Consider the following 26,823-nt stretch of genomic DNA (forward strand, 5'->3'; position numbering starts at 1 on the left):
TTGCTTTAAAATAGTATTGAAGAATGCACGATAAATACCCAGGCTTTGCACAGCGACGCCGTCTCGCGCCACAAGGCGACCGAACAGCGCGCGCCGGCGCGAGGCCAGGCGGCGCGCCACAGTCGCGGTCTTACAAAGCCCGCGCGCCAGTGTACAAACCGATTATCGAAAAGCACCCGCGTCGCGTCGCGCGCGAGCCCGCGTAGGCGCGATATGTGTGTGCGCGTGGGCGGCGGGCTAGAGCGGGGGCGGGGGCGGCGGCGGCCGCCCACCATTGCACAGTGCGGTGGCGGTAAGAAGGCGCGCGCGCGCGCTACTCAAAGCCGCGACTCCTCGGGAGCGCGGTGGCCGTTGGTCAGCGCAGTAGCGCCATCTGTGACTGGCGGCGTGCACTTGAGCTTGGCTGCGTCGCCGGCAGGGGCGCTGTCGTCGGCCTGCCTCACGAATATCTGGATTTTGTCGCCGAAATGGGCGGCGTCGCCGTTTGTGGTCGGCTCGGACGAGTTCCGGCCGATCACGATCACCTGAAAAATGGAGACTGTTAGCCGAAGATTCTAGAACAAAGCGCGTAATTCTGGCATTTGACGTGGCAGAGTGCGAAACAGATACAGGGTGTTTCTGAAAATGCTGACACATTTGCTTTGATATTTGGAGGTATTTACTGCATTTAAATGCACGTGTTCAATACACGAGACGAAATAATAGTTTTAGGAAATTTGATTGACAGCATCGGTGCTTTCATTAATCACGCCGTTTTACTGAAATGAAGGAAAAGGCTAAGATAGTGCATTTCTACTTCGAAGACAATTCAGTTGTTTTGACACAAAGACGCTGATCTGGATCTGGATCTGGATCTGATTTGGACAACCGGATCTGGAGCGAGAAGGCCCAGGACGAGGTCGCAGAAGATCAGCTGCACCCGCCCCGATGCACTGCATGGTGCGCTGTGAGCAGCACGCGCACCATGCAGCCCAATCTGGATCGAAGATGACGCGGGCGACGTCCTCACGGTGATGGCGGAGCGCTATCTGCCGGACGTGCTCAAGAAGTTCTGGACTGCGCTCCAGCGGAAGTGTGTGGACACCATCAACGAGCAGTGGCTGCAGCAGGATGGTGCCCCCGCTCATGCAGCTATTGTGACCCTCCAGTGGCTACAGGAGCGCTTCGGGGGGGGGGGGGGGGGGAGGACTCATGTCCCGAGGCACCCTCACCAGGTGGCAACTGAGGTCTCCGGACCTCACGCCGGCGGACTTCTACCTCTGGGGTCATGTCAAGGAAAGAGCCTACATACAAGAGTGAACCCGAGACATTCCCGAGCTGAAGGCTACGGTCCGCGCGTGCGTGAGGGCGGTGACGCCCCAGGAGCGCCGCCGAGTTCTGGAAGCAGTGCGCCGTCGGGCCGAACGCTGTTTGGCCAGAAGTGGTGGTCACTTCGAGCACCTGCTCTAGGTTCCGGGAAGGGGGTCAAATAGTGATCATTGGCGATGGATGTGAATTTCCAATGATGACTGATTAGTTGTAGCCTATGACAATGTGTGTGCGTCAATTAACATGAGAGATATAGGAGAAATAAATGTGTCAGCATTTTCAGAAACACCCTGTACATCCTAAGCAAATGAAGGAAGGTATCGTTGAACTCCGCTTAGCGCAAAAGCAAGGTGGGAGAAAGTAGTAATTGTTAACCGTAGCTGACAAAAAAGTGAAACGAAGATACAAATCACTGGTATCTATTTTACCTCTCTGACTACGGAGCTCACTGAAGTGATGTCTGCGTCCAGTGACCTCTCTACCTAGAACCCCACTGACCTCTGACCTTCCTAACCCAGCGGCCTCCGCTCATCAGTGACCGCTGCCCTGCAGCCCCTCTGCCTATGACCTTCCAATGAACAGTGACCCCTCTGTAACCAGTGACCAAGGACTAACCAGTGACCAATGACTACCCAGTGACCATTGACTACCCAGTGACCAATGACTACCCAGTGACCCAGTGACATTCTGCCCTGTAACCATTCTTCCCAGTGACCCCCGTGACTGACCTGCGGCCGGCTGGGCATCCTCTCGTCCATATCCACCGATCTTCGGGAAGGCGAGCGGCCGCGGCCAGCCGCCTGGCCATTGGTCAGCGCCGCCAGCGGTGACGTCACTGCGCCGGCCGGTGACGTCACCGGGCCGCCGCCCGAGGCGTGTCGCGGCCGCAGCTGTGGCGTCAGCGCGCCCTCCAGCTCCACCTGTGGACGGGGTAGGGGAGGGGGCACAGGGGGTCAACAGTTGGGAGACCCTGACATGGAGCAGGAGGGGGACGAGGGCCGAAATTGATATTGTTCTCATTTCTTTCTATGCACTGTGGGTAGTAGGCAGAAGCAGAGTAAAACGTGGCGTCGAAGGAAGACCGAAACCCTACCACCACAGATGAGGAAGAAGTAACCAAAGACGTAACCGAGGCGTAACTGAAGGGTAATGGACGGGAAAATTTAGAGTAACGGAGCAATAACAGTGCACCAACGAAGAACATCTCTGGGGAGTACTTAGCTAGCTAAGGGGAACGAGTGGGTAACTGAGGAGTGAGGATGATTGGAGAGGCATTGGAAAGATGGTAACTGAAGGCCCAAGGGCGACCGAGATGAAAAGGGCGAGATGGGAAAGGGCGACAAACGATTTTCCAGCGTATCCGTACCGTCTCCTCGCTGGCCAGTGGCGCCTCGTCGTCACTGCAGGGGTGGTCGGCCTGCGGCGGTCGGAGCGCGCCGCCGCCGGCCGGCAGCGTGCTGTAGACGCCGCCGCGCGACAGGCGGGTCGGAGAGCCCTGCACCGCTGCCGCTGCTGGGGCTGCCGGGGAGCTGTCGGCCGCTGAAAAAGGGGGATGGTTAACAGTCAGCAAATCATGGCCACAGCTCCTTACAGAAAACCAAATGACACTGGAGAAGGCACAAGCGCCAATGGAACCGCATCTTATAGTGAAGAAACAGCTCAGTCATTCAAACATACATTAGATTCTCCTTAGATGTGTTATAAGAACACAAACGAACAAGGGAGGCCCATAATTTTTATTACCGGTGCTGGTGTGGTATAAACAGCACACCGGTAGCTACTCGGAAAAGACTACTACTCACTACTCGCTCTACTAGACAGCACAGCCAAGAGTCGCCATGGCAGCCTACTGCCGCCCCTGAGCACCGCACTACTCACCCTCATCTGTGGCGGCTGCCGCCGGCTCTGCGGGCTCCGAGCTCTCGGTAGCGGTGGTGTCTGCCGCCGCCTCTCCCTCCGAGACGCCGCCCACCGCGCCGGCCGGGGCGGGGGCGGCGGCGGCGGGGGCGGCGGCGGGGGCGGGGGCGGCGTCTCCGGCCGCCCGCACTGGTATCCGGTAGGCCCAGTGGCGCGGGTGGTCGCCGCTCTCCGGGGTAGCCTCTGTGAACGGCGGACGGGGATCGGTCAGATACAGTCAGATAATCAGAAAGTCAGACACTCAGGTGGACAGTCAAGACGGTGGGCACTCGCCACTCGACACACCAGACGATCACTCCGTGACTTGACGCGAAGAATATATAACGAAAGTAATTCACCGCTGGAGATGAATTGAGGGACTTATAACTCATTCTCGCATGACTGTTGACTTCTGAATACAGTTAAAAATCAACGCATCCAAGGAAACACAATGCTAAGCTGGTAGACACTAAATCCGCATAACTAAATCTCAAACACCGTGACACAGCACAACCGCCCTTTCGTCCGTCAGCCTACCCATCCATGCCGTTCCATCCATCAGCTATTCCCTTCACACCTTAGTCCCTCTACATCCGTCCCGCTCTATCCGTCCATGAATTTCCATCTGTCAACCCTTCCCTCCATCATTCGCCGCCGCCTCTCCCGTCTGACCTGCTGCGCAGTTCCTCAGCGTCTGCCGCTGGTAGAACAGGATGTACGCGTCCGGACTGACAACGGCCGCCTCCTCGACTCGCTGTACTCGCGAGTCGTCGTACCGGTACCAGTTGCCGTCCGTGGCGTTACGGCACAGCGCTGTGAGGAGGTACAGGGGTACAGGGTTAGAAGGGTACAGTCGTACCGGTACCATAGAGTCAGAGGGGTACACGGGGTGGTACCGTGGTACAGTCGTACCGGTACCAGTTGCCGTCCGTGGCGTTACGACACAGCGCTGTACGGGGTACAGAGGGTAGGTACAGATTACAGTTAGATGGGTACAGTCGTACCGGTACCAGTTGCCGTCGGTGGCGTTACGGCACAACGCTGAGGGGTACAATACAAGGTTAGAGGGGTACAGTCGTACCGGTACCAGTTGCCGTCCGTGGCGTTACGGCACAGCGCTAAACGGGGTACGGAGGGTACAGTCAGAGAGGTACAGTCGAACCGGTACCAGTTGCCGTCGGTGGCATTACGGCACAACGCTGGGAGAGGTACAGGTCTCGCGAGATTAAGCGGTAGGTTTTGCACTTTTACATTGCCGGTTATATCTCAGAAGCTAATCGATCTACGATGAAGCCATTTTACATGATCATGGCCGGCTTGTTACCCAACAAGTCGATCGTATCTTCAACACTTAAAGGCTTAAGACGACGAAGATATAGCCTGAAGTACACAAAATTTTCTAGGTGCAAAACCTACCGCTAAAACCCGCGAGACCTGTACAATACAGAGTTAGACGGGTATAGTCGTACCGGTACCAGTTGCCGTCCGTGGCATTACGACACAGCGCTGACAGGTAAAATAGAGTCAGAGAGGTAGTAACGGGGTGGTACCGTGGTACAGTCGTAACAGTACCAGTTGCCGTCAGAATGCAGGGGAACAGATCAAATTTAAAGAAGCAGATATCACAGGGGTATATGTCAGGACCAAAATAGTCATTCTCTTTGCCCTCCTTCATGATTCCCACGCTCCGCCTGACCTGATTCCCAATCTCCTTTAGTCACCCTTCTCTCTTAATCCAACCTTTGCACTCCCGGCTTCCCAAACTCCGCCTGCACCCATCCTCCCTCTCACCGGCTTCTTCCTCCCAAGCTCCCTTCCTCCCTCTCTCCTCTCCCTCCCCTCTCACCAGTGTAGTGTCCGCTCTGCAGGTCCTTCCCATGATGGTTACACACAGCGTACAGTTCGTACACCTCGCCGGCGCGCGCGGCCGCCGCGCCGCCGCGCTGGCGCCGTTTCCATGGCGACCAGCCGCTGAGGAGGCTGAGGGCGCCGGGGGCGGAGTCGGCGCCGGAGGGCCGGTGTGACAGGTGCTGCGACATGTCCAGTCGCTGCAGCGGGAACTCCACCAGCGTGGTCAACTTGGACGTGCTCCGCTGGTTGTTCGTCTGAGAAAATACAGGGCAGAACAGGGGTGAGATTGGATGGTGTATTTAATTGAATGAATGATGGCAGTACAGAGTGGATTCAGTGAGATGTAAGATGCCATGCTGAGGGCAGACAGAGAAGAGATATAGGCTAAAAACCGCAGACCAAGGAAGTTGAACATCGGTTAAATCTCGGCGATCTGGACATTGGACGTAACAAATAAAAGAAACTAATGGATACATAGCTGATTGAGTACCTTGGAAATGGCTGATGTGCAATCATACGTCGGCAATCAGTTACATAATACATATTGAAGCGTTTCAGCAGGGCCATTAGCAGAATCTAACTGAACCATTAACACTAGGCAGGGTTAACGGTAGTTCCACAGCCCGACGATTCATTACCTGTCCGTATCCAAGCCATTTCAGGTGCAGTCATTGAGCCATTAGCAGCATCTAGCAGTATCACTAACAGCGCCGCCCAGCAGGCCGGCAGTTAGTTACCTGTCTGAAGCGTTTGAGGTGTATGACCAGGATGTCCGGTATCGACCAGAGACTGAGCCGCTTCTCAGCCTGCTGACTGGACTGACAGCCGGGGCACCGCCAGCTGTCCTCCGGGCCGAGCCGCTCCGACCTGAGGTCAGACAGAGGTCACAGAGGTCACAGAGAGGTCACAGAGAGGTCACACAGAGGTCACAGGGAGGTCACAATACAGCCAGGGCAGCGCCAGCTGTCTTCGGGGCCCAGCCGCTCCGACCTGGGGTCAGAGAGAGGTCACAGAGGTCACAGAGGTCACAGTACAGCCGGGGCAGCGCCAGCTGTCATCGGGGCCGGGCCGCTCCGACCTGAGGTTAGAGAGAGGTCACAGAGGTGAAGGTCACACAGAGGTGATCTTTGTTTGTATCGAAGCCAATTCCTGGCGAAACTATAGTTCGTTTTTTTTTTCAAAAGGACGCTGGCTCCAAGTATGTTTTTCGAACAAGCACGTGTTTTAGCGAGCAAAACGAGCAAAAACTGAACCTGAGAAAATCGAACGTCGACTAATTTTAACATGTGATTTCTTCCCGATAATTTCCATATGTGCGTTTTGGAACCATATATGAGAATAGTGGTGACGTCATACTGTCGAACATGTATTGCAATGTAACTTATAACTATCATGGGCGGAACTGCTTACTCGATTATAAGCTCGGCAACAGTGAAAAACTAAGCTTCACCCAAATTCGTTGACACTTGTCCCATTGCACGGACATTTGGGTGCCTGCTGCCACCAGTGACGTCATCATAGTATGTTCATTTTTAAGAAACAATTTCCAGCTACTTACCGTGCACAATTTGAAATCGGTTATTTTTTCGGTAAGAAATTCTTCGCCAGACACTGAAGCTGCCAAAACTCACGTGAGAGCTTCGATATTGAACTTTGAGCCAGCGTCCTTTTGAAAAAAAAACGAACTATAGAACACAATAGTGATAAACAGTGGTCTATATCCTGGCATTTAGAGGAGTTGCATTACATTAGTGAGAGAAGCTCCGAGCAGGCTAACACGCACGTAGAGACACACTCAGATTGCTAACGAGTACGAACACTTATTTCGCGTACTGTTACGGACACTCACTTTGTGTAGAGTTGGAGGCACTCCTGCAGAGTGACAGACACTTACTTTGTGTAGAGCTGGAGGCACTCCTGCAGAGTGACCGGGCACTCACTTTGTGTAGAGCTGGAGGCACTCCTGCAGAGTGACCGGGCACTCACTTTGTGTAGAGCTGGAGGCACTCCTGCAGAGTGACAGACACTCACTTTGTGTAGAGTTGGAGGCACTCCTGCAGGGTGACGGGACTGAGCGAGTGCCGCGCCACCTCTCGGACAGTCCGGTGTTCCTCCACACAGTCCTCGGTGGAGGCCAGCACACTGGGAACACAGAACGGAACACGTCAGTCTCGGACAGTCCGGTGTTCCTCGACACAGTCCTCGGTGGAGGCCAGCACACTGAGAACACAACGAAAACACAGAACACGTTAGTATGGTAACAGAACGGAAACCCGTAACTCGTCATGTCGGGCCCGACAGTGTGAGCCAGTTTTCGTAATTCAGAAATGCAGGAATACCAAACACTATGCATATTTAGTCCTTGAGCATATTATAACCCAATGTTGGAAATAAGGCCCTTTGCTGACCCCAGTCGGGTCCAAACGATTTTGTTCTCCTTTACAAATTTAGACTCCGGCACCTGAAATCTTTTAAATTTCCAGCCTGTGTGATGAAAAACTGCTATTATTATGGCTAAAACATGCAGTTATAGCATTGAGAGAACACATTCTATTAACAGTCACATTTAGTAGGCCAAACATATGATTTTCCTGTTGAGTGTTCTAAAACCTGGCCTGTTCTGCAGACATATTTTATTCTCCAGGACCATAACCAAAATTCACAATTCCAACATTATTATAACCCCAATTTCACGCTATTTCCTTCTTACCTTCCCTTTCCTAGCCGTCCTATTTCGAAGAAGTCGCCTTTCATCATCATGACTTAGCAAAGCCCTTATTAATCCGTATCTCAATTTTGTTCCAGTCAATCCCTAGCCCTTCCCACTCTCCCTTATCTCCTAACTCTTTCCATTCCATCCTCTCCCTCCCTCTGCCCACCTGTCGATGGCGTTCTATTCCCACTCCAGCAGCAGTGTGACGTGCTCTCCTCCCTCCCTCTGCCCACCTGTCGATGGCGTCCTGTCCCCACTCCAGCAGCAGTGTGACGTCCTCTCCCTCCCTCTGCCCACCTGTCGATGGCGTCCTGTCCCCACTCCAGCAGCAGTGTGACGTCCTCTCCCTCCCTCTGCCCACCTGTCGATGGCGTCCTGTTCCCACTCCAGCAGCAGTGTGACGTGCTCCCTCCCTCCCTCTGCCCACCTGTCGATGGCGTCCTGTTCCCACTCCAGCAGCAGTATGACGTGCTCCCTCCCTCCCTCTGCCCACCTGTCGATGGCGTCCTGTTCCCACTCCAGCAGCAGTGTGACGTGCTCCCTCCCTCCCTCTGCCCACCTGTCGATGGCGCCCTGTTCCCACTCCAGCAGCAGTGTGACGTGCTCTCCCTCTCCATCCCACTGCCCACCTGTTGATGGCGTCCTGTTCCCACTCCAGCAGCAGTGTGACGTGCTCCCTCCCTCCCTCTGCCCACCTGTCGATGGCGTCCTGTTCCCACTCCAGCAGCAGTGTGACGTGCTCCCTCCCTCTGCCCACCTGTCGATGGCGTCCTGTTCCCACTCCAGCAGCAGTGTGACGTGCTCTCTCCCTCCCCCTGCCCACCCTGTCGATGGCGTCCTGTTCCCACTCCAGCAGCAGTGTGACGTGCTCTCTCTCCCTCCCTCTGCCCACCTGTCGATGGCGTCCTGTTCCCACTCCAGCAGCAGTGTGACGTGCTCCCTCCCTCCCTTCCTCTGCCCACCTGTCGATGGCGTCCTGTTCCCACTCCAGCAGCAGTGTGACATGCTCTCTCCCTCCCTCCCACTGCCCACCTGTCGATGGCGTCCTGTTCCCACTCCAGCAGCAGTGTGACGTGCTCCCTCTCTCTCTCCCTCCCTCTGCCCACCTGTCGATGGCGTCCTGTTCCCACTCCAGCAGCAGTGTGACATGCTCTCTCCCTCCCTCCCTCTGCCCACCTGTCGATGGCGTCCTGTTCCCACTCCAGCAGCAGTGTGACGTGCTCCCTCCCTCCCTCTGCCCACCTGTCGATGGCTTCCTGTTCCCACTCCAGCAGCAGTGTGACGTGCTCCCTCCCTCCCTCTGCCCACCTGTCGATGGCGTCCTGTTCCCACTCCAGCAGCAGTGTGACGTGCTCTCTCCCTCTGCCCACCTGACGATGGCGTCCTGTTCCCACTCCAGCAGCAGTGTGACGTGCTCCCTCCCTCTGCCCACCTGTCGATGGCGTCCTGTTCCCACTCCAGCAGCAGTGTGACGTGCTCTCTCCCTCCCTCCCTCTGCCCACCTGTCGATGGCGTCCTGTTCCCACTCCAGCAGCAGCGTGACGTGCTCCCTCCCTCTACCCACCTGTCGATGGCGTCCTGTTCCCACTCCAGCAGCAGTGTGACGTGCTCCCTCCCTCCCTCTGCCCACCTGTCGATGGCGTCCTGTTCCCACTCCAGCAGCAGTGTGACGTGCTCCCCCTCCCTCCCTCCCTCTGCCCACCTGTCGATGGCGTCCTGTTCCCACTCCAGCAGCAGTGTGACGTGCCCTCCCTCCCTCCCTCTGCCCACCTGTCGATGGCGTCCTGTTCCCACTCCAGCAGCAGTGTGACGTGCTCTCCCTCCCTCTGCCCACCTGTCGATGGCGTCCTGTTCCCACTCCAGCAGCAGTGTAACGTGCTCCCTCCCTTCCTCTGCCCACCTGTCGATGGCGTCCTGTTCCCACTCCAGCAGCAGTGTGACGTGCTCTCCCTCCCTCTGCCCACCTGTCGATGGCGTCCTGTTCCCACTCCAGCAGCAGTGTGACGTGCTCTCTCACCCTCCCTCTGCCCACCTGTCGATGGCGTCCTGTTCCCACTCCAGCAGCAGTGTGACGTGCTCCCTCCCTCCCTCTGCCCACCTGTCGATGGCGTCCTGTTCCCACTCCAGCAGCAGTGTGACGTGCTCCCTCCCTCCCTCTGCCCACCTGTCGATGGCGTCCTGTTCCCACTCCAGCAGCAGTGTGACGTGCTCCCTCCCTCCCTCTGCCCACCTGTCGATGGCGTCCTGTTCCCACTCCAGCAGCAGTGTGACGTGCTCCCTCCCTCCCTCCCTCTGCCCACCTGTCGATGGCGTCCTGTTCCCACTCCAGCAGCAGTGTGACGTGCCCTCCCTCCCTCCCTCTGCCCACCTGTCGATGGCGTCCTGTTCCCACTCCAGCAGCAGTGTGACGTGCCCTCCCTCCCTCCCTCTGCCCACCTGTCGATGGCGTCCTGTTCCCACTCCAGCAGCAGTGTGACGTGCTCTCCCTCCCTCTGCCCACCTGTCGATGGCGTCCTGTTCCCACTCCAGCAGCAGTGTGACGTGCTCCCTCCCTCCCTCCCTCTGCCCACCTGTCGATGGCGTCCTGTTCCCACTCCAGCAGCAGTGTGACGTGCCCTCCCTCCCTCCCTCTGCCCACCTGTCGATGGCGTCCTGTTCCCACTCCAGCAGCAGTGTGACGTGCTCCCTCCCTCCCTCTGCCCACCTGTCGATGGCGTCCTGTTCCCACTCCAGCAGCAGTGTGACGTGCTCCCTCCCTCCCTCCCTCTGCCCACCTGTCGATGGCGTCCTGTTCCCACTCCAGCAGCAGTGTGACGTGCCCTCCCTCCCTCCCTCTGCCCACCTGTCGATGGCGTCCTGTTCCCACTCCAGCAGCAGTGTGACGTGCTCTCCCTCCCTCTGCCCACCTGTCGATGGCGTCCTGTTCCCACTCCAGCAGCAGTGTAACGTGCTCCCTCCCTTCCTCTGCCCACCTGTCGATGGCGTCCTGTTCCCACTCCAGCAGCAGTGTGACGTGCTCCCTCCCTCCCTCTGCCCACCTGTCGATGGCGTCCTGTTCCCACTCCAGCAGCAGTGTGACGTGCTCCCTCCCTCCCTCTGCCCACCTGTCGATGGCGTCCTGTTCCCACTCCAGAGCAGCAGTGTGACGTGCTCCCTCCCTCCCTCTGCCCACCTGTCGATGGCGTCCTGTTCCCACTCCAGCAGCAGTGTAACGTGCTCCCTCCCTTCCTCTGCCCACCTGTCGATGGCGTCCTGTTCCCACTCCAGCAGCAGTGTGACGTGCTCCCTCCCTCCCTCTGCCCACCTGTCGATGGCGTCCTGTTCCCACTCCAGCAGCAGTGTGACGTGCTCCCTCCCTCCCTCTGCCCACCTGTCGATGGCGTCCTGTTCCCACTCCAGCAGCAGTGTGACGTGCTCCCTCCCTCCCTCTGCCCACCTGTCGATGGCGTCCTGTTCCCACTCCAGCAGCAGTGTGACGTGCTCCCTCCCTCCCTCTGCCCACCTGTCGATGGCGTCCTGTTTCCACTCCAGCAGCAGTGTGACGTGCTCCCTCCCTCCCTCTGCCCACCTGTCGATGGCGTCCTGTTCCCACTCCAGAGCAGCAGTGTGACGTGCTCCCTCCCTCCCTCTGCCCACCTGTCGATGGCGTCCTGTTCCCACTCCAGCAGCAGTGTGACGTGCCCCCTCCCTCTGCCCACCTGTCGATGGCGTCCTGTTCCCACTCCAGCAGCAGTGTGACGTGCCCTCTCCCTCCCTCTGCCCACCTGTCGATGGCGTCCTGTTCCCACTCCAGCAGCAGTGTGACGTGCTCTCTCTCTCTCCCTCTGCCCACCTGTCGATGGCGTCCTGTTCCCACTCCAGCAGCAGTGTGACGTGTGGCGGCCCGACGCTGGCCGACAGCGCCTCTTCCACGGGCTCCGTGAAGAGCGGGTGCTGCACCGTGTGATCCACGGGAACGCCGTCCACCACACGGACCGTGAACAGGGGCACCTGAGGGAGGAGAGGGGGAGGAAGTTAGTACCTGACGGCGAGGGAGAGAGGACGCTAGAAATGAAGACACGAGTGGGGGCTGTAAGGCGGCAGCAACACAGAACACCTGTAAATTCACTGGCAGCCCGGTAGGGGTTATGTTCTCCAGGTCATTCAGCACGGCAGTTGCAGGTGCAGGGACAGATAAAAATTAAAGCATACGCTCTACTACATGCATAACTATTATTCATGGCAGCAATCTTCGCCACCACGGCATCATTGAGTACGTACAAACACTACGCTTGTCGACGCCCAGGACTAGGATTAGGTATCTTTCTCTTAAAAAAGGAATCTTTCTCTTCCCCGTAAAACCCACCAGGCCATGGCATGGACTGGATGATTCACTGCCAAAATGCGTGCTCCAGTATTGAGCCCTCTGCGCTTAGTTGAGCGCCGGCGTCGGACTCACCTCCTGCGCTGATGAGAGCACGTCCGGCTTCACGACGGCCGCCATCTCCTTCAGCATGAGCTTCTGCAGGTCCTCGTACAGCACGTCCCGGCTCACCTGCATCACGTACGGAGAGCCGAACCTGCCGAAACGTCAACAGGAGCCGGGTAAGAGGATCGTAAGGTAAATCCCCACTGATCACGTACAGAAAGCCGAACCTGCCGAAACGTCAACAGGATGGGTAACATAGCCAAGCTACATCCCTCCCAGCTGACACGAATCAAGGTTATAGAATGCAGCAAGGTTCTCAGCTGGTCCTGAACACAACACTGTATGATTTTACAATCAATTTCCCCGAGGCACAGACGCAAATTGTAGAGATTACAATGAAGATGAGCGGAATAGTGCGGTAGCTGTGGTTCTTCAACAATGTGCCTAAGGATGCCTGTAAGTGCGTAAGCTGTGGTAACATGGACGCACCTTTTGAAAAAAAAAATGCTTAACCCGTAACGAAATCGTGATTAGTAACAGCAACATCAGCTAAGACACATGGAAAACGTTTTGCTGTGCTGAAGCAGTGACCTTTTATTCTTCTCAGCAAAGCAGTATCAAAACATTCGAACGTAACATCCCAATGGAGTGAGCTTGCAGAAAACATAACATCTAAAGCTTCCAAAAATGTTTAAAAGTATTAATCGAAAAAAGCATATAGCCATCCCATCCCACGAAAAAAAATGAAGCTGCATCCCTCTCATTGAAAAGACATGATATCGTTCTAAAGCGAAGCAAAATGGCATGTTACAGTGACTGGTGTTAGCGTGTAATTTGAGCTCGTTGGTATAACAGACCTCCATCCGTGACTCTCAGTATTTGATGGTTCTGAGTGGGGATGTTTACTTGTGATTCTGAAAGGAATAACTTATTAGTCCTACGGATTTAATGGAGAAGAATATTATACTGAAAAAGGATCTTTTTTTAGAAAACGTAGTAAAGCGATGTCCATTCAGCCACATCACTCTCACCACCGCATATCGTATTTCTGGATAAAAACAACATTGATTAATTAGATGGTCGACATCCGGCTACTTTAGTTCTCCTTCACCTGAACATGAATTACGCAAAACGCTATCCCATCCGCGTGGCGTCCTACCAATTAGGTAGTGTAGGACGCGCCAAAGCTAGCCTTACCCTAACGCAGCGCCCTACCTGTGCGACACATCAAAATTTATCCACTCCTATCTGTGTGGTACTCAAGTTGCCCCTCAGCCCTACCTGTGGAGTACGCCTAACTTGGAGAGGCACAAGTTGGCCCTTATCAGTGTCACCGGGAGCGTCCTCCTCACATGTGTTACTCCCCTGTTACTCCTGTGCTACCCCTCAGTTATCCCTCACACCACATTTATCCTTACCAGTGAGGTACTCCCGACTCGGAGAGGCACAGGTTGGCCCACACCAGCGTCACGGGCGCGTCCTCGTCACAGAGATTACTCAACTGTTACCCCTGTGTATTACTCCTCAGTTCCTCCTGTGTTACCCCCGTGTTACCCCTACCTGTGTGGTACTCCCGACTCGGAGAGGCACAGGTTGGCCCAAACCAGTGTCACCGGCGCGTCCTCGTCACAGACCCGGGACGCCGGCGGCAGTTCGATGCAGTAGAGACGCTCCGTGTCGCCGATCGTCCACACGGCGTCAGCGTCTGTCGGAGAACGAGAGATGTGAGTTCGAATCTCGGCGGGGGATGGGCGTTTTAGAAAGTGGCCGAGCTATAGGTGGATGTAGGCCGTAATACAGCTTGAATCGGTTACGTGTACGCAACAAAATATCATACTGCATCTTAAGTTACAAGGCAAAACGACTGAGCATCTTACTGAATGCAGCATGGCGTCACTGCCAAATTTGGCGACTCTATGGCAACGACAAACGCACCAAATCAACCAGACGAATCAGATAAAACTTTCTCCCCCTTTCCCTTACCCTGCAGAGTCTGGTGAAGCCCGTATCGTCCAGCTGCTGACAGGGCAGCAGTAGTGCCCCTCCTTCCCTCCCTTACCCTGTAGAGTCTGTGTGAAGCCCGTGTCGTCCAGCTGGCACAGCAGGGTCCCCCATCCCTCCCTTACCCTGTAGAGTCTGTGTGAAGCCCGTATCGTCCAGCTGACACAGCAGGAGTCGGTCAGGATCCAGACCCGTGTCGGCACCTATCACAGACTTGAAGTCCGCCACCGACGAGCCGCTCTCCACGCTGAAACCCATCCGCACCTGAGGGCGAAAACAAGGGTCGATGGAGGTTAGCGAGGGTCAACAGCCGGGTCAGGGAGTCAACAGAGGTCAGGGAGTGTCAAAAGGGGTCAGTGAGGGTCAACAGAGGTCAAAGGAGGTCAAGAGAGGACAGTGAGGGTCAACAGGGGTCAGGGAGTGTCAAAAAGGTCATGGAGGGTCAATAGGGTCAGTGAGCGTCAACAAAGGTCGGGGAGGGCCAACAGAAGTCACCAAAGGTCAGCTGAGGCAGCTAAAGGCCATTGACGGCAGTGTTAAACACCACTGAAGGTTATATTCATCAAAAAGATAAATGAGGCTCGTTGCAGTTTCCCAAAACCAATGCAGTTACCTGAAAGGGGCCTTATGTAACAGGGACGTATTATCCCTCTCCCCGCAGAATCATTTCTGTCACGCAAAACTGGAAACACCACATCAAAACAATATTTCCTTTGTAAATAAAATCTTTCCCTGGCAACAGACTGTCGTTCATAAATAATACATCACTACCATGAGCCCCCAGCCGGACATAGCACCACTGAGCGGCCCGATCCCGCCAGCAGCGGCAGCGTCCGAGCGGACCCAGCCCGTCCCGGCCGGGCGACAGCCGACAGTGACCCAATTGAATCCGGCGTTAGCACGCGGGGCGGACGGTGCATTATTCAAATGGCCGACCACTTTGGCGGCCGGACATAAGCCAGCGGCGGGGGCGGGGGCGGTGACATGAGGGCCGCGTTCAGCGAAACAATACCGGGCAGCTAATGTCGACTACCGGTGCCACCGACGCTTTCAGTCGCCATGGCAACAGAGCCTGAGTCAAGGAAGCCAACTTTGAAGGCACCATGGCGATTTCGTTTGGAAAATTACCGACAAGAATAGAATTCCCGTGATTGAAACTGTGTCAGCAACGAGCGATCAAAGGTAGCACGCTATACAATTTCACAACTTGAATCAATAATATAAAACCGAACGATACCACGATTGTATGTTGTGGGAAGGGATTCAAAGATAGCTAACAGGGAATGCAGTAGCCTCCGAGGAAGGCAGAAACTGTTGACAAACTACCGAAGACAACATACAGCAAATAGAGCTCAACGAAGTCTATGCAAAGTTGCATCAAGCCGATGCAAAGGCCGACCTTCACAAAGTTCCCCGCAAGGACAGCGCTTATCAGTCGCGCTTCACTTCAGCAGACAATAAGGAGCGTTCTGAACCGATCAACAGCGCCAATCAGACAATCAGCAGCCTGATAACGGCGGTACGGCGGTACGAACAACAACTCTGCCTGCGGCACCTGGCCGGTCAGAGTTGGGCTGATAAGCAGCTCAAGGACGCCATAGTCGGAACGGTATCGATCCGCGGTTAGAGAGTGCTAAATCAACTGACAGCAAAAGTGGTCGAGATCTGGGCGAAGTGATTACAACAGTAGCGGTCTCTAACGTATTGCTTTTCACGTGATAAGAACGGGTTTGAATGAGGGCAAACAAACACGCAGCGAGGCCTGAAGAAACGATTTAACATCGCTGGTGGCTTCGGTCGCATCGAAATCATGAGCTTGAAACATATGCGACTACGGAAGATGACACAAGCTTGTTTGTTTGTTTATTGGGGCTTTAGGGCGTGCCGACTGGAAGGTTCACACCTTCAGCGAGTGTATGCAATGCATATCACGTCTCAAGAGAACGCCAACAAAGACGATAACCACAAACTTGTGCCTATCAAAATACTGGGAAATAAGACCGAAAATGAGTATAAAAAAACGAAGCCAGCCGCCATATTTTATACCCATATTCTGCTAATTGAGTTCCCTGGACTACCTACGATCGCTGATTAGTTCGCATTTGCCCATCCCGGTTGCTGACCGGTCAAATTCTACCTACCTCGGCTGCTGATTGGTTCCTACTCACCCATTTAGGCCGCTGATTGGTACTAGCTCACAAATCACATTATTTGATTGGTCCTCGCTCACCTGTCGCGGCCGCTGATTGGTCCGCACTCACCTGTCGCGGCTGCTGATTGGCGTAGACGAGTGTGGCGATGAGCGGCCGGATCTGACGCTGCAGAATGGGCACGCTGACACAGAGGAAGGGGTCGAACGTGTTGCTCTCCTTGCGGCAGTTCGGACAGCGCAGCGATGACCTGCAGCCAAAGAATGACACGGGGACGGGTCAGGAGGCCGGTTGGATGAACGCAGATCTGTCGTAGTTTGTAAATAAAATGATAAGAGTGTATTCATGAACTAGATGGTGTGCAGAATGCACTGTGTAGTCTGAGCCTAGTGGCTACACACATGCCTCCTAGAATAAAATCCGGCGGAACTCATCGGCGAGTAAAAAGAAAAAAACAGAATGACAGCTGCACGCGCACATTTGTTCTGTAGCCTACCTAGCACTGATCTTCAACAGCTCGATACCAGCACTAGTCGTTTTACCCAATATTATTTAAGGGGTCAAAGCCGCATTTCCAGTTAGTTTTAACAGTCGATGCATCCAAGAAGAGCAAGCAGCTCAGAGAGCTGTAACTTATCGTTTCGTGACACAGCTGACCAGCTTGCCGTTTTGACGGTGGCCTCAAAATAGAAGCTCATCGAGGATAGGCTAACAAATTAAGTGCCGATCTTAAGGTTATGAAACTGTGCCTGGTTCGTTAGGTCACCGACAGAAGCTTTCTACTGCTGTCAATTTCAGACAACTTTCCGAGACATTTAAAACAAACTCAAAACTGTTCACTAACATCAAGCTCAATGTTGAAATATACCAAAAGTATATGAAGCAAATATCGCAAGACAGTTAACCCTCGCACGACCAGGCCATTTCTCATAACACGAACGACCAGGGGGGGGGGGGGTTGTTACGACCCCCCCCCTGGCGTTTCGAAACGGAAGGTCGTAGAGCTTAGCGGAAAAAAACCAACGGATTGCTCTCAACGAGATCTCGCGATTGGTGGTATATTTTTTGGTCCTAGGTCAACATTTGACCTACTTATGACTGGTCAAAGGTCAAATTTTCCGAAATAATCAAACTTTTTCAACTTTCCGCGGCGATTGTGGCAAAACGGTGGGAGATATCGACTTGAAACCTTCACTATCGTGTTCCTTGATCAATTCTCTATCGTTTGGTATGTATTTCGTTTCCCTAGCTCTAAAAATGGCGCGTTGGGAGCGCCGGAAGTCGGCAAGGTCACAGTCGGCGGCAGAAATTCGAAAAATCAAAATTTAAATTTTTGAAATCTGATTGTATTTTTGGATTTGGGAGGTCCATTTGCTCCCTATAGAAGCTAATATTGCTGCATATTCCCATTGAGGTGACAAGAATTAGCAAAATAGTGGTTCGGGCGCTTTTCAAAAATAGTACCGGACGCTGTTCCTCTTGTGACGTCATACCTCCGTGACCTGACCTGACCCGGTCAATTTTCTTGCACCACACGATAGCCAATGCTTGCCCCAACATGCATGGGAAGTTTCATCATGATCCATCAAACAATGTGGGTATCACCGGCAGAAAACCTACTATGGACGTCAAACCCCTTGAGACCCCACTTTTTTGCGATAATTTTTAAATGCGTCAACATTCGTTGACAATATTTTGGCAATGTGTGTTTCAGAACCTGCCGAAACTTTTATTACTAAGGTATTTTGACGCCAAACGATTATGGAAGGTACTTCTCATTCACTCGTAATGCTAAGGTCAATTCAGGCCCGGGCAGAGGCTTGCGCTCGGCCACACTCGAGCCTGGCCACCAGCGCCATCTGCTCTAAATGCCATCTACCAGCGCCCGCTACCGCTACCAGCTACCGCCCACCATCAAGCCTGAATGGAGGGAGAGACGCGAGTGACCGGTCGCCGGGCAAGGAGCGCCGGAGGGGTAGGGCGGAGCTTAGCGCTGACGTCATTACGTGGCTCCGCCCCATGAGCGCGTAGCCTCTACCCAAACAGCAGATTCGTTCCGTGAAATTTAACATTACGAGTGAATGAGAAGTACCTTTCATAATCGTTTGGCGTCAAAATACCTTAGTAATAAAAGTTTCGGCAGGTTCTGAAACACACATTGCCAGAACATTGTCAACGAGAGTTGACGCATTTAAAAAGTATCGCAAAAAAGTGGGGTCTCAAGGGGTTTGACGTCCATAGTAGGGATTCGGCGCACACGTTTGGTAACTGTCGGCCGGACGCTGTACCTCTTATGACGTCATAACTCCGTGACCTGACATGACCCGATCAATTTTTTTCGGCAAAAGATGCGCAAAGGTTGCCCCAGAGGGTATTGAAAATTTCAGCCCGCTACGACAAGCCGTTTAGCGTGCACTTCGAAAAAAACCTCAGGGGGGGGGGTTGATACACCCCCCCCCCCTAGGCGTTCTAGGGTTAAGAGCTCCCCATCTAATGCACCGTATCGACCGAGCCAAGAAACTTTCTCACACCCAACTGACTCCTGATCTCTGCCCCCTCGACATCCCCCCCCCCTACACCGAACACATCCAACTCGTAGTGCCCACGCTTCTGGGAACATTGTGCCGCCTCCACCGACGCTCCCAGTCCGTTGAAGGCGGACGGGGAGCGTTGGTCCACTGAGTTTCACAGCCCCGGAAACTCAACTTGGCAGGATGACGCGACGAAAGGTCACCCTACTGGAGCCAAATCCCTACCAGTCCCTCCCCACACACAGTTCCACCGGCGCTCCTGTCTAGACCTCAGCGCCGGAAACTCAACTCGGCAGGATGACGAGGCGAAAGGTCACTCTACCAGAGAAAAAAAATCCCTATAGCCCCCTGCCACACTCCCCACCCGCGGGTCCGCTGCACGCTAGCTGATGTGATCGACCACCGTGTGGGGAAGGGGAGGGGAGGGAGGGAGGGGGGAGCAGACCGAGCCCTGTTGCACGCGGGGAGTCCCACTGAGTGCTGCTGACCGCACGCGGGGAGTCCCACTGAGTGCTGCTGACCGCTGCCAGATGGGGAGTTTCGATATCTGGCCGGCGGTACCGCGACAGGCCGTGGGGGCACTGCACGGGAGAGACCGACTGCACCGGCGATAAAGTCACTGGGATGTGTTACTGGTAAAGAGGATTTATTGGGCTCAGCGGATAAAATGAAAATAAAAAGAGGAATCAGACATCCAAATAGTTTTATCCTGAGACCGGTAGCTGATTTGTTACATTGGTTTATTTGAGAAAAAGTAAAACAATGCTCATAAAGCACTTCCACAGGGATGGAAGACAACCAAATGAAAAGACTTGATAGCATCACCACTTGCTGTTATCAGCAAACACATAACTTTATCTTTGGCATGCATTGCTTAAATTGTGGTGTCTCTAGCATTAGAATATGGCACATAATTTTCACACACCTGTCAGTATCTCAATAAAAAAACTAGCATGGAAGCATGGAAGAGTTCTTATTTTCTCAGGATAATGTTATTTCTAGAAGTTAGTTTCAGTAAAGCTGACATTTACAATTTGATCAAGAAATAGGATTACTTTCACAACTACATTTATTCTCCATTCAAATAGCAATATTCCTCTAACAAAACAAATCAAATTGCATCACGTACCTGAACTGGGCCTGGAAGATGTCTTGGACAAAGCTGGCATTGCATCTGAGGTGATTTGCCAGGGTTTCTGCTGCCACGACCTCATCTGGCCTTCCGAGGGAGCCCTGCAGTGAGAAGGCCAACCATCAGTGATCAGAATCACATTCTAATAGGGTGTTTAAAAAATATGAGCATATAGCTTGTTCAACATCATCAGTTGATTACTTTCTACTTATTTTGCTGAATTATCAAACCATAGGTAGGTATCTAATAAGAAAAGTTCCTCATGGAATAATAAGTAGAAAATAAAATGAATGACCAAGGTGTAAAGCATGGGCTGCATTTACCTTTATTTTTCTGTACTTTTTCTTGGTTGCTGTGTTGAGGTCCTCATGGACCTTGTCCAGCAGCCACATGAGGAACTCCTGGGCATCATGCTGCTCATTTCCTCTGAAGTGGCTGCCGTACTTCTCCACATACACTTTGAACTGTGACGAAACCTCAGAGTTGTACTGCCTAGACCATATGGATTTCAAGGTCACAGCAAGCTGCTCAGTCACCTCCCCCTTGGTGCCAAACTTCTTGGCGTTGGCGCGGGTCCGTCTGCAGAGGTCTGCTCGATACTGGCCAGTCACAAAGTACTCAGCTAGGACATCAGTGTTGCTAAGACACTGCAATACTGCGTTGATGAAGCATGTATTTCCATGATTGCTCAAGCCAACCACTCCAGGGACTTCATCAGTGCCGTATTGAATGTAGTCACATGCTTCATCCACTCTTGAGCCATCATACTTTCTTGAATGCTTGTCCCTGGGTAGAGTAGTAACAGTCCTCACCATTCGGTCGATAAAGTTGCTGAAACCCCTCATCGAAGGTCTTCTGCGGAGCTTGGGAAGGTCTGAGTTCAGATCAGTGTTACCTTCCATTTTGGCAAGCGTGGCACTCTTCTGACTGTCTCTAGCATTCATTCGGTTCAGCACATCGCTCATGTTGTACCTGGGCAATGTGAACGTCTGGTGTGGAGAAAGGACCCCTTCTGGAGCATCCACACAAGCCTCTGTCATGTTATAAGATAGGTCGACAATTATAGCGCACCATTAAACTGGCAAAAAATGATCGATAAGTTTCTTCGACTGAAAATGACTAAGCCGTAAATCACACTCCCGTGCAACTGAACACTTATATAAAAATATATCGCATTTATAAACGGCACTTAGCCGTAATTTCCAGCCACGCCCATTCCTCACACAGCCCGCACCGCAACCACACAAACACACAAACGCGCAAAGGACGTGTCTAAATGTTTACGCATGTACCTAGCCAGTGTCTTGTGACGTCATAAATTCAGACCAATCACTTGAGAGAATGTTTTTAGAGATGCAAATTTTTCTTTTCCTTTTAGGTTGATCACTCATTACTCATTAGCAAGTCTAGGATTACTAATGCAGTAAGGTAAGGAAATATTAAGTACTTCAAATAACCCGGCCGGGCCCGGGGGTAATCCCAACCACCGCAGCCCGGGGGGCGTTAATTTCGCCCCCCCCCCCCTGTCTAACTCCGTAAATAAGGGAGCTTCGGAAACAAAAGCGATACCAAACGAAAGGTCCTTACGAGACGATTCTAAAGCACCTAAAAATTTTTACCTCAGGTCAATTTTCAATGTCAGAGGTCAAGGTCAAAGGCAAAAGCCGGCACATGTGTAGTGTAATGATCTCAAAGTACCTAAGCGTTCTAGAGGACGGCAGGATGCATAAAACCGGCAAAATTGCTGGTGTCAAACGAAAGAAGAGAATCTGAGAATTCCGAAAATGTGCTCAATACCAAAGGTCGAGGTCAAGGTCATTCTCAAGATTGACCTCAAACTTTGCACTTTTTCGTACATCCTGCGTGCTTTTGAAATGTTTTGACGCTTATCAGGTCCGTCCCTATTTGTGGTTCACCTTACGAGGCTACTCAAAGGTCAAGGTCACAGAAGAGTGTCCTTGCTAGCAGTAGCGGCGGAACACCTTCAATTAAGGGGGGAGGGCACTGCCGACTTTTGGTCCCATTCTTTCCATGCAACGCCCATAGGGCTGATGTTAAAATGCCAAAATCAGAGGGGGGCACGGCCTGCCCCAGTGCCCTCCCCGTTCCGCCGCCTAAGCTTGCTAGAGGCTACTTCACTGATAAGTAGGTAATAATAATTAGTAATAATAAATAAGACAATTTTGCCATCCGGAGGCTCTAAATGAAGGATTAGAGGAAAATAGATGCCAGATTCGTGATCAGCGGGTACAAATCCATCATAAGCGACCTTTAATGTGTCAAGGTCAAAGGTCATTCGAGGTCACATGAGGTCAACATAAAACTTGACCTTTTCCAAACAAAATATATAATATATATCATTCGACCCGGCTTGACAAGGCAAATGCGATGGTACCACTGCCGTAGCTTTACGGCTATTTTAGTCGAAGTTATTTGCGAAAAACTAAAACCACATTTCGGGGTCGTTGACCTTACCTCTGACCTCAGGTCACCGAAAATATTTTCCTATTTTTTCTAGGTCAAACACTACACAACCGTGCTCGTAATCTGTTTTTATCTCTAAAACTCTATTTTTAGCAGCTATTTGAAGTTTGCGTCTGTGACGCCGAAGTTTGCCGTGCAAGGGTCTAGCAAAATCGACCCTGTGACGTCATCAAGGGGGCTAGGTTAAATTTTTTCACTTCAGATGATGTCAAATTGATGGAAGAAAAGGTACTGAAAGTTTCGATTTCCTATCCCTAAGCGTTCGGGAGCTATCGCAAATATTCGCCGGGGGGGGGGGGGAAACGCCCCCCGGGCCCGCGAGGGATAAGCAAGCAATATTGAAACGCTCGGTATTTTCAATTGAGTAGATTTTACAAAGCTTTTCAACATTGCACGCTAAAATTATTTTAGCACAGGGCCTCGGATAACGAATTCTCACTGGGTGGGCAAATGTCAAAAGTTTGCCCGTAGATCAAATTATGCGTTTTCGGTGCATTTTAGTTACCAGTGTGTGTTCCTAAAGAGTAGGGATATTATCTACATATCATGAAGTTTTTGTAGTATCGCGGTGGGTCACAAAATAACAGAGTTCAGTATAGGTAGTGGTACCTACACACCTACTGCGCCGTCAATAAGTAATAGGTATAGGTATTTTCTTGAATGCTGAATACGAGACATGCCGTTCACATAGCGGTTCACTCTCGACTTTAGCTGTAACTGGCCGAGACTGACCGAGACTAACCGAGAGAGCGTGTGACTGTGTGAGACTACCTGTCCGACGTCGCGTCGGTCGGGCCGGCGCAGTCTTCGACTTAACCCGCGCCTCGCTGGGGGGGGGGGGGCAGAATCTGCCCCCTCCCGTTTTTCGCCAATAACTTCCAAACGTGTTACGCCAGCGACGTTAAACTTTCAGTACGCTATCATAAGTCAATTTAACACGTTTGCTGAACATTAGAGCGAAACCCGTCAGAATTTTTTTTAGAAAATGACGTTTAAATGACGTCATGTCACGCCATTTTTGCCTCAAAAACGGCAAAACTTAAAACGCCGCTAACTAACATCTTCATTTTTAAAGGAATCAAGACGTAACAAAAAAAAAAAACGTTATACGTGATTCTGCTTTGTCTATCAAATGGCTGTCTCAGTTTTTTGAAATTTTGGATTTTGGCCCAATTTTTTCATAAAAAAACTGACTTTTGGGAAAATAATGGTAAAATCCAAAGTTTTGAGTGTAACGAAAAAAACGGAAAATATGTCAGAGAAGTGGTCTATGTGCACCTACATAACAATTTTTAGAAGAATCAGTTCAAAAATGTGGGAGTTATTCAACATTTTATGATGTCACGACACACAACATTTTTGATTTTTTTTAAGTTCTAGACCTCGTACAGAATCAAAAATACACCATTCGATTCGCCGTGAAAAACTGCATCAGCTACACACCTTTTTAGGTCTTAAAAAACAACTTCAAATCTTGACCTCACTTGACCTGACCTTGACCTGACCTCTCGACCTGAAATTCATCCAAATGTGGTCCATATCACTTATTGAGTGTGCCTATCGAATTCTATGAATAAAATGTCCCATAAAACATGTCTCGCACATGTCGTTTTCTATATTTCGTTTTTGGTGACCTGATCTGACCTTGACCTTGACCTTTGCATGTTATTGTATGCAACGAATATTGTCTTCAGTGAACACGTTTTGGGCAATCAGTCTCAGTCCATTCTTTGGCAACTACGGTGCAAAGCCGATACTGTAGAAACTTGCATTTTGTACCCTTGACCTGACCTTGAACTGACCTCTGACCTACTTAAGCAAAACAAAATTGGCTCTTAAGATTCGCCTTGTTGAAAACTTTCGATTGCCGTTTTCCCCGTCTTTCTACGACCATCGGTTCGGAAGTTAGATGGGGGGGCAGAATCTGCCCTCTGCCCCCCCCCGCCCCCCCCCCCCCCAGCAGGGCGCGTATGGCTGAATCAGGGGGATGTCACTACTTTGCTTCGCCATAGGTCCAGTACTGATGTCGTCGGTTTCGATCCCGGTGACGTCAGTGCTGTCTACATCCGGGAACTTATTGCACTTGGTTCTCATTAGAGGTGGCCATATTGTTTTGTCTCGTGACGACACATTTGCGTCATCGGGATCGAAGCTGGCTGTAAACAAATCGCTCAGTGTCGCTACCTACTATATATGGCCTTGGGCTGAATAGCCCAGCGGGGCGCGGGATATATTTAACAATATTTCTCTCACGGCTTTTTGTACGAATTTTCTTCAAACCATAAAAGTCCACTGTCCAGTGCTCAAAACACGTGGCGAAATGATTCAGGGGCTTCAGCTCCGTTCTTTCTTAGGTTTGCCAGACACTAATGACAATAGTTGTCGGACTTTCGTCCCCGTCTTGAGTTGAGATGTAAGCCGTTTCACAACGTTTCGGCCAGTTACTTCTCCGGCCGTCGTCAGGTGTTCTTTGTTCCTTACATAGATGATAGAAAGACCCTGGGTGTTGGTGGCGTTGCGCCGTACGCGTCATACCTTATCGAAAGCTCCTGTGGTCAGCGGGAAATGATCTCGGGCATGCCCCGGTGATAGGCGACAGTTGTAACACATCTGTTGTGCTCAGGTCGACTGAACGGATCGACTGACATGCAGCATGACCTTTTCCGGTCAGGTCATGACCTTGACCTGAGGTCAAATTTCAAATTGACCTTTCAAGGTCAATTTATAGCTGATTCGACGCGTCTTGATAAGAAGAACACGATCGCTGGCAAAATAAGCCCACCCAGTTAACATGTTATCCGAGGCCCTGTTTTAGCATTCAAATGTCCAAAAGCTTTGTAAAATTGCCTTAGGACCGACCGTTTCAATATTGCTTGCTTATTTTAAGTATTTATTGGTAACTTACTAATTATAGGGTGTTCACTAAAAATTGACACAAACTTTGAATGACTGCACATCAAAAGTGAAGCAAGCTATTACGATGCAACTTAGCATGGAGATAAAAGGGACATTTTTGTATCATACCGAACATAAAATTTCATGGGTGTAATGAAAACAGTCGCGTTGGAGGTCGTTTTAAATAAGGCCCACCGAAAGCCAATTGGCACGCTTTCCCAAAATAGTACGTCAATGGGAGAGTCTGGCACGTACAAATACCTAATGAAAGCTTAAAATGTCGAAATTAGTTACATACCGTATGGTGGGACGAAAGTTCTAGTGGGTATGGGAGTCAGAAAATCTGAAGTGGTGCAAATGTGAAGATACTGACGAAAGGAAAGGTCGGGGCCCGAAAATGCACGTGGAGGGGCTTTTTGGCACCTCACGATGCAATGCTGCCGATCAGTAAGGTATTAACTGTGCCTAAGCGAAGAACATATATCACACCTGAGGCTAGGAATGAGTTACAACCGGCGTAAATGATTTCTCGAAGCGACTGGGAACAACATAAGGCAAGAGAAGTAAATAAACAAAGGTCAAGAAAGCGCCACTAATTGCAGAAAACGACCGATCTATTTAAGGAAGAAAAATCATGTTTTTGTCAAAGGGCGACAATTTACTAGACAATGGAGTGTTCTGTAGTGATGTTATCAATGATACAAGAGATAACGTCCATTTAGCATCCTAGCTAACGCTGGATGCCGTGGTACGTGTGTTATTTCAGAGCATATCATCAGTTCGACTTTATTCCTCCAGGCCGGTCCTTTACAATATGATACTTTCTGAGTCAAGTGTATTATTTAGCACTAGAGGCTCATGCAGAACAACATATGTAACCAGAAGGTGATCTTCTGGTCCGACCTCGCGCCAGCACACTAATCAAGGGGCGCCTTGGGGGCTCCGGCCGATGTAAAAATTGCATGATTGAAACAAGGCCCGATAAGCCATTTGCCACGACTGAAATTAACAAATGAGTATCTAATGTGATTTGCCGAAGGCTATTACGCAATACGTATATTGGTGTCTTTAAATTTGATACAAAATATCAACTGGCTGCTCATTACCGCCATGAATTGGCCAAATTCACGGTCCACTGGTGCCAGACCTTGTGAAAACACTTACAAGAAAATGTCCAAAAAATGACCTACGGGAATCAGGCAAATCTGTTGACGCTCAACGGTTTGCAGCAGATGCAATATGCATTACAACAATGCCTCGTTTGTTTAAATCGGTACATTTTTACCGAAGATACAGCCTGCTAAACTTTGTCTCAATTTTTAGTGAACACCCTGTAGTCGTCATAGGCATTATTATCTGCAACTTGTTAGTAATTACCATCTAAGAACACCTTCATTGATCACTTCAGGCGAAATTCAGCTGGTCATCATCGGGCGGAATCAAACACGCAAGAA

At 51.6% G+C, this 26,823-nt stretch overlaps 1 protein-coding gene across 2 annotated transcripts; it reads right to left on the reverse strand.

Annotated features, from left to right (window-relative positions):
* Nucleotides 1-21,276, reverse strand: LOC122391216 (ubiquitin carboxyl-terminal hydrolase 31-like). Of its 2 annotated transcripts, XM_043384910.1 has the most exons (16): nt 20,314-21,244; nt 19,988-20,091; nt 16,439-16,577; nt 14,303-14,441; nt 13,799-13,881; nt 13,595-13,656; nt 12,207-12,327; nt 11,601-11,758; nt 7,087-7,197; nt 5,793-5,922; nt 5,051-5,309; nt 3,877-4,017; nt 3,187-3,408; nt 2,675-2,847; nt 2,037-2,228; nt 1-524 (listed from the first exon to the last, which is right to left on the reverse strand). In XM_043384910.1, the coding sequence occupies exons 1-16, from the start codon at nt 21,028-21,030 to the stop codon at nt 318-320; spliced, it is 2,958 nt and encodes a 985-aa protein (XP_043240845.1). In that variant the 5' UTR covers nt 21,031-21,244; the 3' UTR covers nt 1-317. The 2 variants fall into 2 exon arrangements, with proteins under 2 accessions (XP_043240845.1, XP_043240846.1); XM_043384911.1 differs by lacking the exon at nt 13,595-13,656 and having other exon boundaries at nt 13,737-13,881; nt 20,314-21,276.
* Between the last annotated feature and the right edge of the window lie 5,547 nt (nt 21,277-26,823).

Source organism: Amphibalanus amphitrite, unplaced genomic scaffold (genome assembly GCF_019059575.1).
Source record: "Amphibalanus amphitrite isolate SeventyFive unplaced genomic scaffold, NRLGWU_Aamphi_draft 000426F_arrow, whole genome shotgun sequence".
Taxonomy (NCBI): domain Eukaryota; kingdom Metazoa; phylum Arthropoda; class Thecostraca; order Balanomorpha; family Balanidae; genus Amphibalanus; species Amphibalanus amphitrite.

Coding starts and splice junctions, on each gene's coding strand:
- LOC122391216 (XM_043384911.1), bottom strand. CDS start 21,030: ATGACAGAGGCTTGTGTGGATGCTCCAGAAGGGGTCCTTTCTCCACAC. Junction 20,092..20,313: donor AAAAGTACAGAAAAATAAAG/GTAAATGCAGCC, acceptor TTCTCACTGCAG/GGCTCCCTCGGAAGGCCAGA. Junction 11,759..12,206: donor TGCTCTCATCAGCGCAGGAG/GTGAGTCCGACG, acceptor CTCCTCCCTCAG/GTGCCCCTGTTCACGGTCCG.